At 28.3% G+C, this 16,800-nt stretch overlaps 2 protein-coding genes across 25 annotated transcripts in view; both read left to right on the top strand.

Moving 5' to 3' along the window:
* Positions 1-4,200, top strand: part of LOC145181888 (glomulin-like) — a 14,358-nt gene extending 10,158 nt beyond the window's left edge. For 7 of the 18 annotated variants that reach the window (XR_016456134.1, XR_016456133.1, XR_016456132.1 and 4 more), the window contains 5 exons: positions 1,132-1,229; positions 3,008-3,071; positions 3,175-3,310; positions 3,422-3,486; positions 3,857-3,982. Coding sequence is in view for 5 of the 18 variants with exons in the window: in XM_090099483.1 (XP_089955609.1) it covers positions 1,132-1,229; positions 3,008-3,071; positions 3,154-3,310; positions 3,422-3,486; positions 3,857-3,940 (468 nt within the window). In the remaining 13 variants the exon portion in view is untranslated. Of the gene's footprint in view, positions 1-146; positions 354-1,131; positions 1,230-3,007; positions 3,072-3,153; positions 3,311-3,421; positions 3,487-3,856 lie in introns of those variants that run through there. The other 11 variants (XR_016456129.1, XR_016456138.1, XR_016456137.1 and 8 more) reach the window with 7 other exon arrangements.
* Positions 4,201-5,989: 1,789 nt separating this feature from the next.
* Positions 5,990-16,194, top strand: LOC145182093 (uncharacterized). Of its 7 annotated transcripts, none has more exons than XM_080057343.2 (14): positions 5,990-6,106; positions 7,173-7,346; positions 8,574-8,746; positions 8,844-8,868; positions 8,953-9,063; positions 12,566-12,751; positions 13,059-13,283; positions 13,448-13,602; positions 13,682-13,883; positions 13,971-14,150; positions 14,593-14,811; positions 15,166-15,356; positions 15,563-15,800; positions 15,884-16,194. In XM_080057343.2, exons 2-14 carry the CDS (start codon positions 7,178-7,180, stop codon positions 16,117-16,119), a joined length of 2,310 nt encoding a protein of 769 aa, XP_079913469.2. In that variant the 5' UTR covers positions 5,990-6,106; positions 7,173-7,177; the 3' UTR covers positions 16,120-16,194. The 7 variants fall into 7 exon arrangements, 5 of the variants coding, with proteins under 5 accessions (XP_079913469.2, XP_089955647.1, XP_079913468.2 ...); XR_016456149.1 differs by having other exon boundaries at positions 5,991-6,106; positions 13,682-13,867; XM_090099521.1 differs by having other exon boundaries at positions 6,034-6,106; positions 8,564-8,746.
* The last annotated feature ends 606 nt before the right edge of the window (positions 16,195-16,800 follow it).

The raw sequence follows: 16,800 nt of genomic DNA, 5'->3' as shown, positions 1-16,800 counted from the left end.
TTAAATTTTTATGCATTAATATTGTCCAACAGAGTTTTCTAAATGTATATTTTGGCCATCACCTACAGAACAATGATAACATGACAAATTATTTTTATAGTGGTATCACTATAAATATATTTTGTCATGCTATCATTGTTCTGTAGGCATATACAATGCGTGGTATTAATGGTTGGATCTTTTTCATAGGTATGTCTTATTTACTGCTTCACAGAATTTTAAAATTATTAATTTACAGATAGTAACTTAGTAAATTCTTTTTTTATTCTAAAATTTAGTGAATATGATGTCTTAATCAAAACTTTATTAAAAAAATTGTTAAATTCCTTCAGAAAGTGTAAACAAATTATAAGGTATATAAGTTTTTTTAGAATGCATGATAACTATACAGTTTTATATTTTAATCTGTCTTTTTTTTTTTTTGCATTTTTGGTTTACTTTAAGCTTTCACAATATGAGAAATTTGCTGCTTAATGATATGCAGTTAAAAGAAAGAAGCAGAAAAAATATTTGAGGCTTATTTTGGAAATCAAATTTTTAAATTTTCAGTTTTTAATTTTATGTTAGTAATAAGTTAATAAAATAAGTGATGCACTGATGGAATATATTTGATGACAATTAACTTTTTTTTCTCAACAAATTGATTTTGAAATTCTCCACTATGCTTTGTAAAAGTCCATAATAGAAACAAACATACTTTGCTTAATAAGCAAGCATATAAAGAATTACTCATTCTGAGTGTGATTGTCAAACCACATGATATGCCTAGTTGACACATTTGCAATTATGAACTTGTAAAAGATCCAGTTTAAGCTTTGGACTATTCCTTAATAACAATCAATCCTTTTTTTTGATGGTCCCTGACACTTTTTTGATGATTGCTGACAGTTTTTTGATTATTTTGAATTTTGCTCTTTTTAACCACAGAAAATTACATAGAACAATTAAAAGTTACATAAAATTATTAAAAAAATTACATTGAATTGTTAATGGATATCCTTTAATCATGTTGCCCGCTTTTTCTCCATTTTGCCCCCTTAACACTAAAACCTGAGGCTATCTCTTCAATTTAGTAAAAACAAAATATTTAGCATAAAGGTTCCTATGACTTTTTAATTCTTTTTTACTTAGTACCCAAGATTTGATCTGTGTAAGAATATTTCATCATTAGTGTTAAAGTATATTGAGTTTATTGTTGGCGAAACACATATTCTTTTGGATTCAGATCGGTAAGTTATTTTAAATTTTTTTTAAAATTAGGGTATATTATTTATGGTTTGTGAAAAGAGTTTTTTTGAAATATTTTCTACCAAAAGCCAAATTTTACTTGCTAACACTTTTTGCTTCCCTTTAAAAAAATATTGATAAAAATTTTAGCTTAACATATTTCTTTACAAAAGCAATCTAATAACAATATTAATGATTTTTTGATTTGCATTTTTATTAGTGCTGATTTGTGTTTTTTTTATGTTAGTTTACATTAAAGACAATTTGTTTGCTACTTTTTATTGCTGGTCTAATCTTATTTTATGTTAGCACCGACGCTAATTATACTCGTGCTAAACTCTTCCCCAAAGAATGCATTATGACTTTTTTTAGCTCGGGGTATCTTAATCGAAAAGATATTGCATTTAAAAATGCAATCTTAGTAGTGCCTTACATCTAACCTTTCAGGCAATCAAAAAGTGTCTTCATCTACCACCAAAATGCTAAGCTTCTCAATTATACAACTATATGGAATAATATTTATAAAGAATTTATTTTAGGTTATTAAAAGGTTAGTTAGTACAAGACTTCATAGTCAATAAGGTAGAGGAAGATGTTGCATTCGTTAAGTATTGTCCTGAGTATCTATGTCAAATCATCTTAGTTTTGATGTAACCAATAGAGTAAGAAACATACAAAACAGCTTATCTCACTGTTAAAAAGTAGGGATAGTACCCTTTGAGCTGACCCAAAAGTGCCATCTATGTAGGGTGAAAGTAGAATCTGTCAAGAAATACAAATTATGAAATTCAACTATGAAGTCTGCAGAAATAAATTTACCTTTGAAGTTGTTGATTCTACTGTTTTTATGGCTTAAATTGTGAGTTTGAAAAATCCTTTTTAAATATTTCTTTGAGATGCCTGACCTAATAAGTAACGAATATTTCATAGAGATACTTTCATTTCATTTAGTCACATGGTGACATGGTCACATGATTGATGGCTTACTAAATGAAAAGTTTACTAGGGTTTTTCATGTCAAAACATGGGAAAGTAGAGAAACAGTCATAAAGATCTATCTTCATGGTAAAAAAAAACCCTTTAGTGATGAAAGATAGCTTAGACTTTAGGAGTCACACTTCTATAAAATATTTAATAACTTGATTAGGCAATTTTGATTCTGGATTTTTTACCTTATATGGAGAATAGGCTTTATTTCAAAATCTTTGGCAAAACATTTAAAAATTAAAATACATCAACAAGAAAATTAAAGTCAAATTTTTGTAATGTCTTACCTTTAAAATATCAAAAACATTTGTTTTAGCAATCTCAAATGTACACTGTCCTAGAAAAAATACTACTTGATGCAATTAAAGTCATCAGTTTCAATCAACAGAAAAATTTATTATTTATTAATTGAAACAAAAAATATATATACTTTGTAAAAATATTGTTTCTAGTGGGTTGGTATAATTGAAGCTGACTAGGTTAAAGAAATATGATTTAACTTTGACAAGGCTAAAGAAATATGATTTAACTTTGGCTCCTGTTGTTAACAACAAAAACAACAGCAGCAAAAGTTGTTTACTTGTATTTTGTAATTTCTCTGCAAAGATACAAAAGTGAATGGTTTAATGTTAAATAGTTAAAAGCAAATTTTAAAATTGTTACTCTCTTTTTTTTCTTTCCTTTAAATTATATGATAATTTCCTATCGCTAATTTTACGCGTGCATAGGTTGTTGAGATTTGCCCTGCATCTAGGAAAAATATTCCATTTTTTCTAATGCAGCTTTTATTTAGATTACTGTCAGGATTAAATTTCCTTCGATTTTGGTTTTTAAAGGACCCTTTGCATGAAAATAAGGTTAACATATTATTTGTGCTTTGTTTAATTTACAAAAATTACTTTGCCAGGTATGGTTTTAATTTTTGCTTTTCTTATGAAGTGTTTTTGTTTTTATATGCAGACTGGCATTTGGGATAAAAGAGATCAAATTGAAAAATGTTTAAGCATACTACAACATGGTATAGATGTTTCGAGGCACGAGTTCAAAGAGATCTTAAAAAACGGCCCTTCAAAGAAAGATGTAGAGAAATTACAAGGTTTCTTTTCTGTTACATACTTCAAATTTTGTATGATCATCTAATGGCAATGTCTCTGTCTATGTATTTTTTCCACAGTCCATTATCTTTTTCGATATTAATTATGTTTAGCTGTTTCAAAAATGATATCAGGTGGAACAAGCCTAAACAGTATGGATGATAATGAAAAAATAAAGGTATGATAAATCATGCTAAATGTTTATTTTTCAAAGATTGTTCCCCGCAAACTTTGCTTTGTGACCAAGTATTATTTCAAAATTTAACTGTATAACTGGAAATAAAATATAACTGTATAAATGGAAAAAAGCAGTTGAGTTAAGATAAAAAGAGAAATTTGTAAAACCGGATTAAAGATCTATCAGAAATGCCACTATTTTACTATCTTCTTAGTAAGAAACATCATAATATTACCATAGCAACAATGCCGGAGCCAGATTTCAGATACCTTTTTTCATATGTAAATATATTACTCGCAGTCAGCAAAATGTGTTTATTTAGCTTTACATTCGTGTTGTTTTCAGATAAATTTTCTTTCTATTTTTTTAGACAATTAATAAAGCTGAATGTTTACTTGATTTAATGGCGAGCATAATTACCAGAAATCACGAGATTATGAATGCAAAAAGTTAGATCTTTCAGCTTACTCAAGAAGTATTGGTGGATTGTAACAAATTGCGATGTTTTTTTTTAAGTGAGGACATTTTTTTATTAAAAAAAAACAAAAAAAAAAAAAAAACAGAAAAGAAAAAAGCTTGGTTCTCACTTCGAAATATCATTATAATCGGTAGATGACATAGCTAGTAATGGCCCTGCAAGATAAAATATTATGCCATTACTTTACATATTTTGTTTACAATTGTTACAATTGCTCTAGTTAATGCTTCATGAAACCATTTGCTTTTATCTAGTTTTTCCCTCTGTTTCGGCTTCTCTTTATATTTATATATAGAGAAGTAACTTTAACAATTGATTAGGAGAAATATATTAGGAGCAATTGATTTGGACAAATTTAGAGAAATGAGGTTTCCAAAGTTTCGCGTAAAAATTGAAGTTCAAACAGAAATAAGAATAATTGGGTAAAAGTTGGAATTCAGTGACCTACTGAAAAGGATACAAATACTATATTTCTTGCTCTCAATAAACATAATTTTCTGAATATAATGAAAAATAATTTAAATATGTTTATAAACTTCGTGCACTAAAAATGATTGAATACAAAACATTTTTGTTAAATTGATAAAAAAGACGGATCGAAACGTCCTAAATTTTTTTGCATTTATTTGCAACACTTTTTTTTCAGTTGATACAAGTTGAGCAATGGAACTTGACAATCATGTTCATACTCTTGATATAGAAAGAATTAATCGAAGCCAGGAGTATAAATTATTTTGAATTATTTTAAAGTATCTTTTTTTTTTTAAATAAAAGCTCTTGAAAATCTAAGAAAATAACTTCATTTTAGTAGTTATCATAAGGTGTCGTATAATCAGATTTCAATTCCTTTAGTCGAAGCATTTTGAAGCAATCTATAATTAGCAACCTATGAGTTCAGGCATCAAGCTTGTCTTTGACTACCCTTTGGAAAAAAACCTAACTTTCTGGCGTAATTATTTTTCTCCCTGTCAGTTCAGCAGTAACATCTTACTAAAGGAGTAAAGCTTGCATTAAACACAACAATCTGCAAATATAATTAGTAAATTATCAAAACATAAAAACTATAAATAAATTAGCATTGAGCTAAAATTTACCCATGATTTTTGTGAATGATATAGTTATTTCCCATAATTCTAAAAAATATGTTTCCAGGATGTTTTTCACAGTTCTTGAAAGTATATCTACAAATGATGCAGCATTTAGCCTAAGAATATATCCTCTACCCTGTTCAATATACCATGTGTCCCATAAGCCACAAGAAAAAAAAAATTATTTTTCTAAATATTTATTTAATCAAAAAAATCTGAATGATAAACTTCATAGCAATGAGTTTTGTAAATATCATTCAATACGACCGCCATTATTTTCCAGTATTAATTGAATACGATCAATAAAAGGCAGGAGCACTGGTCCAATATTGTTAGTAGCTTTTTTGCTGGACAGCGCCTGCTATTCGAGCCTTTAGAATTTCAAGTGTTAAAGGTGTTCTGGGCGCATACACCAAACGTTTTAGATTGCCCAAATATCAGAAATCGCATGGCGATAAATCTGGTGAACGCAGTGGCTAGAATTGCAGGAAAAAGCGGCAAATTTTTGTAGTGACTTATGGGAAACACTGTATTTTGCTATCAAATAGCAACAAAATTTTATTTATTGCTATTTAACTTTAATTTAAAAAACCAAGATCTATTTTAAGAATCAACATTTTTTAATTTCAAAGATGGGGTTAAATTTCAAAGATAGGGTTAAAAACTCAAAAACAATTTCATTTGCAATAGTTTTGTTCATTAAATGATCTAAAAAAAGACAAGAAACTTTATTTTTTCATTTAAAAGACGAGAAAACTTTCCAATAGTGTTTTTACCGAGTTAACTTTTGTTTATTGCATTTAAAAACTTATGCCTAATGCCCATTTAGTAAGAGAGAATCTTACGGCCTGCACCGAAGAAATAAACTGACGGCACATATGCAGCTTCTTTTTAACTCCTATTATAATGACGTCAGGCTAATAAGGAAGACATTTAATTTATTTTAAAGGTATTAATTATGTAGAAATTCGCGTTGACTTCGTGGTAAAATCTACATCCCTCCTTTGCAAAACAAAAAATTCTGCGAAAAGATTTTTCCCAGCGTTCAATTTTTGTAAGTTGAAATTGTACCTATGTTTTAAGTGCATGTCGTCTCTGATCTGACTGTTGCACCTTCCCTTCTAAAGCTTCCATTATGAACTGCCTATTGAGGTTGATGCCTTTCAAAAAACGGTATAATTTTAAAAGTGATCTTTAATTTTACATTAAAGATTAACAGTTTGGGTACGCTTTATGCTTAAAAGGAATAATACACAGAAGAATTTTTAATTTGACTTAAATTTTTACCTTAATTTTAATCTAATTTAAAAACTATAGCAATTTTTACTTCTAAATATTTGATATGTATATGGCGCCATTATTGGTTCTAGAATTTAATTCTTAAAACTTAACATGAATCTGACTAAGTATGTATGACTCAATAATTTTTTCAAGTTTTCAAAATCTAAATGTCTTCCCTGGTTCAAAAAATAAATTCCTTGAATCCTTCAGAATATTATTAGGAGCTATACATAATTTTGAAGTTATAGATTGATCCAATTTATACATAAATAGTTTTTAGTAGATGTATTTGGAAGCTATATTTTAAAAAAGAAATTTATCTGTGTTATTTAGATATACTGAAAAAATATATATATTTATTAAGTATTTTCAAGTTTCATGTTTAAATTTAACAAATCATGTAATGATATCTTATTTTGATTGCAAGACTTCACTGGGAATATGCTGGTGTTGTTTATGCTGAACTAAGCAGCCTTTTTATATAGTGAGTTATGCTACTAACATTTTATAAATGAATCTCAAAGTTATTCGGACTGAATATTTCTTCTAAATAGCACTGCATGACTCATCTGGTGTACTAATTTTTAGGTTAATTTAATATATCAAATTTAGTTGAACTTCATTAAATGAAATTCATGGAAGTTAATGTAATTATAAAGATTAGTACCATATCTTTACTGTATTTGGTCTAGAAATTAAAAAAACATAAAAAAAACAGCTAATATAACAAATACATAATTTGTATTACCATTATTTCTTTTGTAAATAAAGTTAGTAAGCTAGGCAGTAAGTATGCATATTGCATGAAACTGAACTTGAAGAATAATTTGTTGTTTTAGTTTATATGGCAAGAAGCAGCTTGTCTACTGTTATGATATCTGGTAGTCATCATCTTAATGATGATTCTTCATTTGAGCTTACTGACTCAAACAATGAAACTGTTATTATTAATAGTACTGTTGATTTGGAACCAAAAATAGAGGAGCGTCAGTCTACTGAGAACTGTCTATCAGGTAATTGCCTCTTTATTCTCTTGAAAATAGTTATTATACAGGATGAATCTTATACAGGATACATTCTTATACAGGATGAATCCATTCTTGGAATGCTTTAGTATATGAATTAACTACATCAATTTTACTAAAAATTTGAGGTTGACCTCATTGAATTATTTTTCAATAAAATTTACACAAGAGTGATAAGACCTCATTCATTTATAACTTTTTATGGATTATGCATAAAAAAAAAATCTTTTTATTTATTTCTAAAAAACCAAGTTGAAACCTTTTTGTCCCACTTAAGTATGTTTCTAAGAGACATCAGGTCCAAAATATTTACTTTTGATGTAAAAGCATTGTTTAATATAAAAAAGCTTCAATCAGCATAAATTTATTTATATAGTGAATTTTATTTGCTTTTAAACAGTCTAGTTTGCAAAGCTTATTGGCTTTAAGATTAAATTAAATGATATATTAATTTATACTTCTTAAAAAAAAACTGGCAAAAATTTGTTACTTCACTTAAAATACTCATAATCATATTTGAGAGGGACAAAGAATTAATATTATAGCCTTATTTTGAAATAAAATATATGGTTAGGCATTTAAGAAGAAATAATATATATATATATATATATATATATATATATATATATATATATATATATATATATATATATATATATATATATATATATATATATATATATATAACTTTAGTGGAATTTTTTTCTACAGATTGTTAAAAACTGTTTTGGTTCCTGTTGCCTAAAAAAAATGGTTTTAAACTAGAACTCCCTGAATTTACTAAGTTGCTCTAGCACCTTAATAATAGTTTAAATCTTTATGGTTTCCAGTACTATTAAGTAGTTCCCAGCTTAAATTTTGTTTTTACTTTCACCATTAAATATGATTCTTTAATTTGTTTAAATAAAAATAAGGCAAGAATGTTCTTTATTTTTTGTCTTAATAGTATTATTAGTGTTAGCTCAATTGTTCTCTCTGCCTCACTCCATTTACATAAATTAGAATTTTTAACTTATGCCAGACAACAAAAATGTATTTCCAGTGCTGTAAATTGTAAGGAATAAAGCTCAAAGATTTTTTGTAGTATTTTTAAAAATCTATATAAATCATTTCCATATTTTTTATTTTTTTAACTTTTATGCTATTTTTTAGAAATAAAATTTGCATTTGAATTTTTTTTTAAAAAATAATATAACTGAGAGTAGTTGATTTTAGAATCTCTAGTTGGGTCTGATCATTTAATGAATGATCATAATGAAAATTCTGGTGGTGGGGAAATGATGAATTTGATCCTATCTCAACAAAAGCAACAAGCAGAAGGAGCAAATGACCCATCAACATATGGAGAAGAAAGTAGACTTATTAAAGATGAACTATCTCATGAGCAGGTTACTTTTATTAAATTTAAAGCAAGAACTTTATCTGAAGTTCTCTATTTATAAAATTCAAAAAAGACCTTTGATAAAAGTTATTAAAATTTTTTAGGGACCATGTACAGCCCCAGAAAGTGGTAAATATTACTTGTAAATTTGATTCATATAGAAGAAGAATGTAATAGAAAACTTAGTAAAAAACTTTTTGTTAATTATTTTAGAAAGTAGAGATGCTTCACAATCTTTTACATCAGAGCATGAAGCAGCATACTATGCTTCATTTGGGTCATCAGATCTATCAACACAACTTACTTCCACTTCAGGATTTGAAGGTACTGAAATTTAAAGCTGAGTATGTTAACTTTACTTGAGCTGTGTAACCATAGATTTTACTATATTAACAGATCATTTCTTTGTGCATCTTGATGTAAAAAACCTGGAGGCCAAAATAGTAACAAAAAAAAAAAAGTATTGCCAAACAATTACATGGAGTAATGGGGGAAGTTTTTTTGAAAATGGCTTTAAAGAAAATGTTTTGTTTTTTTTTAAACAAAAGTTTAAACTTGATAAAACCCAAATTTTAATGTTTATTTAGATATTATTTAATAATATGTTTTAAGTTTTATACATAAATCATATAGCAAAAGTAAATTTATAAATAAAAAACACTCATCGTTATTCAAAAATACTTGTAAATTTTAGTTTAAAAATTAGTAGGGCAGTAAAGAAATAAGTTTTATTTCTTACTAACAGTTACTAAATATTTTTTACTAATGGTTTGTCAGTATTGTGTTTCAAACTGTTATGGAGATTGTAAACCTCAGAATAGATTTAAAGTATTTTTAGGAAATGAGGAAAGTGAACATTTGATTACCAGATATACATTAGATTAACAAAAATCAAGTTTGTCTCTTACTGTTGTTGCTAGAAAAACATCAAAAAGTCTTAGCAGTGTTTGTTGTTGAAAAGAGGGTGAAATAGCAATCTTTAACTGTCAAAAAAAAATTTTAAACTTGTTTTAATCATGCAATTAAATTCTAAAACTATTTATTAAGACTTTTGACAGAAATTACTGTTACTAGTTTTCTTTACTTTTGTAGTGGAATTAAATGCAGTCAACATAATATTATCAAAAATAAGTTATGCTTTAGAGGAATAGGGAAATAATTTTCCCTTTCTTTTTCAATTGCATCAGAGAAGATATTAAACTTTCTATCTTACAGACTTTAGCAAGAATTACATTTAATGCAAGTTAATAGATGATAACACTTACATCAGACAAATATTTTCTTATCTCACTGATGAAAGACAAAAAGCACACATTTAGTTCTTGATGAACTTTATGCTAAATCACTTTTGTATCTGAACATCCTGAAAACTCTTGTTTTACAATCTCATTTTGAACGCTGTCAGTGGGTTTTTCAGTTTGAATCTTAATCTAATTGATTATTTGGTATGAAGCATTCTTGAGAAAAAGCCCACATAAAAGCTATGATTTATGAAGGAAGCGTTAATCAAATGGATGATCTTAATGTTTCTTACTTGTATGGCACCATTCACTGCAAGTTTTGATGCATACCAAAAAGTTAATAAAAGTTTCTTAGAGGTCTAACTTTTTTTCTATTGTTCAATAAAAATTGTTACTTTGGAAGTAAACTAAGTTTTGAAGTATCTAGAAAATTTTTTCAAACTTTTTTTGAGTGTAGGTAATTTAAACACACCCTGTATAAATATTTCATGAAAATGAAAATCTAGATGACACTTTTTGTTATTATTAAAAAATATGGTAACTTTTTAAATTGAAACTTAGGAGGATTAGCTATTCCAGTTGCCAAAGTGAAATTTAATGCTACATCATTTACTATGAAGTATATAAGGTATTTGCTGACTATAGCAATTCTGATGATGATGATATCAGAATATTATTCACCAGCCATGGAAAACTATCATGGATTAACAATCCACGATACATAACAATTGTTATGTATAATATGATACATAGCAATTGTTGATGTTTCTATTCGCCTCATTCAGTCTATGAGTCTAAAGAGAAAGTCTTAAATCTCAGCATAAATTAATTTACATGTGTAGAGCATTTTCAACATAAACTGTTGGACTAAGACATGTACCAGAAAAAATCTGCATGTGTTCTGATGTGGTGTTTACAGAAACCGTACATCATTTAAAATAGCTAATTGTTTTAAAATGTGATTGTATTAATGTTGTTCAAAATTTAAACAACTCTGTTATTAAAACAATTAGCTTTAATTGAAATGTCATCAAATCAAGATAAGAAGCGAGAAAAAATTTTGCATTTTCTCGTTGAAAATCCTGGTGTATCAAACAAAATAATTTCTAAAGAGCTGCAGATTGCTTTGAGAACAGTGCAGAGCGTTGTGAAACGATTTAAGGACACTGGTACAATCATAAGAAAATCAGGAAGTGGAAGAAAAAAATGTTTTGTTAGACGAGATCTCGGTAAAAAGGTAAAAGATGCCTTAGACAGAAAACCGGAGATTTCTGTTCGAACATTAGCGAATAAAGTTAAGACAAGTGCTTCCACTATACAAAGAGTAAAGAGAATTTGTGGTTATAAATCTTATAAAAAGAAAAAAGTTCCTTGTCGTGAAGAAAAGCAAGAAAATGTCGCAATTCGATGTTGAAAGCTGCTCTATAAAAAATTATGTGCTAAAAAATCTTGTTTGATTATTGACGATGAAACTTATTGTGCTGCATATTTCCGATCTCTTCCAGGACACCAATATTATTCAGCAATTAATCGCAAGAAACTGAATTCCAAACATAAATGCATTGGAATGCAAAAATTCGCTAAAAAATTCTTAGTTTGGCAAGCAATTTGTGAATGTGGTGAAAGAAGCTCTTGTTTTGTGACTACGGGAACAATTAACACCAAAATATACATTAAAGAATGCCTCAAGAAATGTCTTTTGCCGTTTTTAGGAACACACACAGGTAACCCATTATTTTGGCCTGATTTAGCATCATGTCACTACTCCGGGACAACTTTAAACTGGCTTAGAGAACATAAAGTAGATTTCGTTGAAAAACACTACAATCCACCAAATTGTCCCGAACTACGTCCTATCGAAAGATATTGGGCTCTTGTCAAAAGAAAACTAAGGTTCAATGTAAAAGAAGCAAAAAACATTAAAGACTTCAAAAATAAATGGATGAGAGCTACCAAGAAAGTCCAGCCGAAGACTGTGCAAAAGCTGATGTCGAGTGTAAAACGCAAAGTGCGTGCGTTCTCACGTACGAAACTTCACAAACTTTCTTAAGTGAAATTTAAAAATGTTAATATATGTACTTTCAAAATATACATAACATTCAATATCGAAATACAATAGTTAGATAAATATCCTTTATAGTGTCCGTGCAGATTTTTTCTGGTACATGTCTTATATGTTTTGCTATTAAGCTTTTAGGCTTTTTTTATTATATCCCTGTGTATATCAATTTTTGTATAACAAACCATTAGTTTTTTTGCCAGAAGTGGTTAGAAAATTGTTGCTGATTCAATTTAAATTCAAATATATTACTAAATTTTTCATCATGTTAATTACAAAGATCTAACTTTTTCCTCTAGGCTTTTTAAATGAAACTTTAGAAATAAAAATAAAAGTTTTATGATAAAAATACAATACTTTGAGAAAAATCTCTAAATTATGTTTTCAAACTAGCCCTCAGTTCAACTGTGTGATGGCTAGACATAGTAAACCATCAGCATAACTGTTAGAAATTTTAAATTTTTATTGGCTATAATTTATTGTTTTATTAAGAATTAAATTTTTTTTTTCTTAATTTAAAACTTAGTGACAACATTTGTTACTGAGGATGGCCAAACTGGGCAGATAATTATATCAAGCAGTGGGGGCTACCCTGCTGAATTAAATGGGGTAAATGGTATTGTATCTTTGGGTGATTCAAACATAACTACTATTATGTCACCTGATGGACAAATCCTTTCTCTTGGAGAAAATACTATTGAACAAATTGCAGGTAAGTTCTGCTTTTTTTTTTTATTATTGATTTTTGTATTTCGATGATGTCTATTTTATAATCCACCAAAAGCACTAGAAAACTTAAAAGTTTGTCAGGTAGCTGGTAGTTACTGCTAATAAATTATTTTATTCTGAAATTTGTTTCTATTTATAAATTGACTAATAATACCCCTAATTACAATTTTACTATTATTAGTCAAAAGCATGTATTTTGCACATGCTCACCTATTTGCTACATTATGTTAGTTATGTGATTATTCTAGGTACTTCTCTTTTCTTTCTATTTAAAAGTTGTAGATTTTTAGGACTTGAGAATTTTGGTGGTTCAATTGAGCTGGCTACAACACAGAATGCTGATGGAACTACTCAATTGCAATATATTTTAAAGCAAGACCTAAATGCATCCAAAAATAAAAGTCTAATGAATTCTTCGCAAATTATGAAGAAAGTATACCAGTGTTCTAATAAGAGCTGCAAAAAGCAATTCACAACACCATACAGATTAAAAGCTCATGCAAGAGCACACTCAGGTGAATTTGATATTTGTAATTAGTCTTTTAATAGAAATTATTTTTCTATAAAGTTGTTTTTAATTTTAAATGTTAAGCATTGATTGCCAAGAAAACTAAATTTAATTTTATGATTATTTAATTAAAGTTAGTTTGCAGTAAGCTTGTTCTTTTCTAAATTTAAGGTGAAACATTTGACTGCCAGGAAAATGGTTGTGGGAAAACATTTCTTACAACTGGAGATTTACAAAAACACACAAAAACACATTTGGGTGCAAAAGACTTCATTTGTGATGTAGAAGAATGTAAAAAGGAGTACACAACAGCTCATCACCTAAAAGTACAATTCTTGTTATAATACAATGTAGTTTTAGCTGACTATTTTGTTTCTATTTCATTTTCTACAATTTTAACTTTAGGTACACAGAAGACAACATAGTGGAGAAAGGCCTTTCACTTGTGAGTGGGAAGGTTGTGACAAAAGATTTACAACTGGTTATGGCTTAAAATCACATTTCCGTACACACACTAATGAAAGGCCCTATAAATGTCAAGAGGAAGACTGTCCCAAATCATTTAAGACAAGTGGAGACTTGCAAAAACATGTAAGAACACATACAGGTAAAATTTAAAAAAATGTTTTGAGACTTCTTTGTAAGGTCTATACCTCACCATATAATTAGTACTTTTTTTTTATTAATTACATAGGAGAGCGACCTTTCATATGTCCACACAAAGGTTGCAACCGCTCTTTTACTACTTCAAATATACGTAAAGTTCATCTACGAACACACACTGGAGAAAAGCCTTATAAATGTGAAATAGAAGGCTGTGGCAGAATGTTTGCAAGTGCTACTAATTATAAAAATCATTGTAGAATACATACAGGTATTTTATGTTGAAAATAAATCACTTTTTAAATTCAGAAATTGGTGAATTTCTGAATTTATAAAATGAACTTTTGATTACTCTTATGTTGAATTTATATAACAAAATGAAATATTAACAAAATTGAGTGGTCTTAAACTACTGATTGATAACTTTTATTTATAATTAACTTTTCTGTACAGTTAACCTTTTCATTTACAAGTTTTACTGAAAACCTTCTCCACATAGTAATCACACTGATAGCTGCTCTGTTTATAAATAAGTCTCAAAAATCAGCATAAATTTGCTGAATGTGTTGTATATTCAAAAATCAGCATAAATTTGCTGAATGTGTTGTATATTTTGATAGTTAATTTGATTAATATTTATTTTGTTGCTCAATTTTTAAACTTATTTCAGGAATTGTGGATTTTAAATATTTTACTAAACTTATTTAACCAAGGTGAACGACCCTATCATTGTGAAGTTCCAGGCTGCTTGAAGAGGTTTACAGAATATTCAAGTTTGTATAAACATAATATTGTTCATACTCAACAAAAACCATACACTTGCACTCTTTGCCATAAGACATACAGGCAAACATCTACACTAGCTATGCATAAACGTACTGTCCATGGCACTGCTGAAGTAACAGAAATAGAAAGGAGAATGGGAGAAATAGGTAAGTGTCTTTTGCCATTATTTCAAAGTAATATCAAACTGCATTTGGTTTTATTATGAGTTACTATATCTAGAAATTTAAAAAATGAAAAAGTAATGTTTGTAATTTTTTTTTTTTTTTTTTGATACCAGGCTAAAACAACAATAATCGTTTTGGAAATATTCAGAGAAATATTGTATACTTGTCTTAAAATTTAGTTAAATTCTAAAATTTCAATAAATAGAAAATGTTAATTTGCTTGTGACAAAAGCACTTTTTAAAATTAGAATACTGCTTTTTAAGGTACTCATGCGGATTAATTTATCTGGAGTATTTAAGTTTTAAGCTGTATAAATTAGCTGTTTATATTCTTAGCGCAGTCAGCTCAGTTGCCACGTAAAATGATTAAAGTTCGTTCACAAACCAGTGTCAATGCTCCAAGTTATTTGCAGGGTATGTCGCTAGTTATCAATCATGCAAATGGTATGGAAAGTACTCAACAAATAGAGCTATCTACCAGATCAGATACCAACAATATTCCGGGCGCCATTGCAATTCCAATACAGGTGCTTTGGATTAAAATAGTTTTTTTAAATTAAAATAAGACTCCATACAAACAACTTTGAAACCTTTGTTGATCGCCTTTACTTTAAAATGTTTCTTGAGATATATTGGGCATTTTGCCATTGTAAAACATTTAATGTAGTATTTAGTTTATGTATATAAAGTTATTTCGTATATAAAAGAAATTTTACTTCAAAAACTCAAAAAGGTAACTGTCAATGCTGATGGAACAATCGCTGGTGCTCAAGGCTTGAACTTAACTGATGGTAGAGGTCGTATGATACCTGTTAATCTATCAGTTAGTATACCAATGTCTACTTTGGGACAAATAAACGAGGACAATTCAAGTCAGGTTGTGCCGAGCGATCATGTCTACACAACTGATGACGGTGCCTCGATCAATGTCCTATCCGACTCATCAGATCGTCTCTCACCAGTCAGTCCTTGTAAGTATCAAACGCATTTTTATATTGGAGTATTATGTTGCTCACTCTGTTGTCATTCTTCCTTTTACAATTTTTTTTTTAAGCCTCAAGTTCTTTGAGCGATGAAAACGATGTTACTCCACGTGTCTTCGCTAGCCAGTCAACAATAAACAACCATCTTATGAACAATGCGTCACAATTAATTCATCTTCAACGTGCAAGAGATTTGATTCAAGCTGATATACCCGAAGACCAGTATGAAATGGACTGTTATGATGCAGATGTAACCGAGAAATATTTGACTACCCATTATTCAAAAGATTTAAAAGAACCAACGTGATGAAGCTGATTATTAGTCCATTTGTAAATAAACTGTATATTTCCATTTGTTAGCATTAATTTTTTAACCTTATTATATCTGACTTTTTTTTTTTTTTTTTTTTTGCGAATTCGTTTATCAAATTCTATTCTTTCTATTGTAATTTTTATCGAATTCATGAAATAAACAATTTGTTCTCTATAAAATAATCAGAAAAATAGAGATACCAAGGCATACAAATTAAAAATAGAGATACCAAGGCCAAGAGATTGAAACAACTAAAGAGTATTAACCAAAAAAATCAGGATTGAGTTCGTAGTAAAGTAAAGAGAAACTTCAAAACAAAATTTGTCAAAAAAATCAGCCGCTTTTCATGCACTTTCAAATTATACCCGCCTTTTTCAAACTATATTTTCAAACCACTCTTTCAAATTATGCCCTACTCTTTTAAATTATACTCTCTTTTTTTTTTAATTTACCTTCCTCTTTCAAATTATACTTTCGTCTTTTAGATTTTACCCTCCTCTTTAAGGTTAAAATTCTGGGTTGAGCATATTTTTAGAATATGCTCAAATTCTGGGTTGAGCATATTCTAAAAATATGCTCAACCCAGAATTTTAACCTTTGCATTTTACAATTTCATTTTTCGTCAACTTAACTCAAGAAATTTGTTGCCCCTCTTATTTCTTTTTTTATTTTTTT

Source organism: Hydra viridissima, unplaced genomic scaffold (genome assembly GCF_058129835.1).
Source record: "Hydra viridissima isolate aposymbiotic clone 2 unplaced genomic scaffold, HvirCarnegie_v1 scaffold_10, whole genome shotgun sequence".
NCBI classification, from domain to species: Eukaryota; Metazoa; Cnidaria; class Hydrozoa; order Anthoathecata; family Hydridae; genus Hydra; species Hydra viridissima.
Note: the sequence above shows the minus strand (reverse complement) of the source record. Positions and strands in the feature narration are given on the sequence as shown.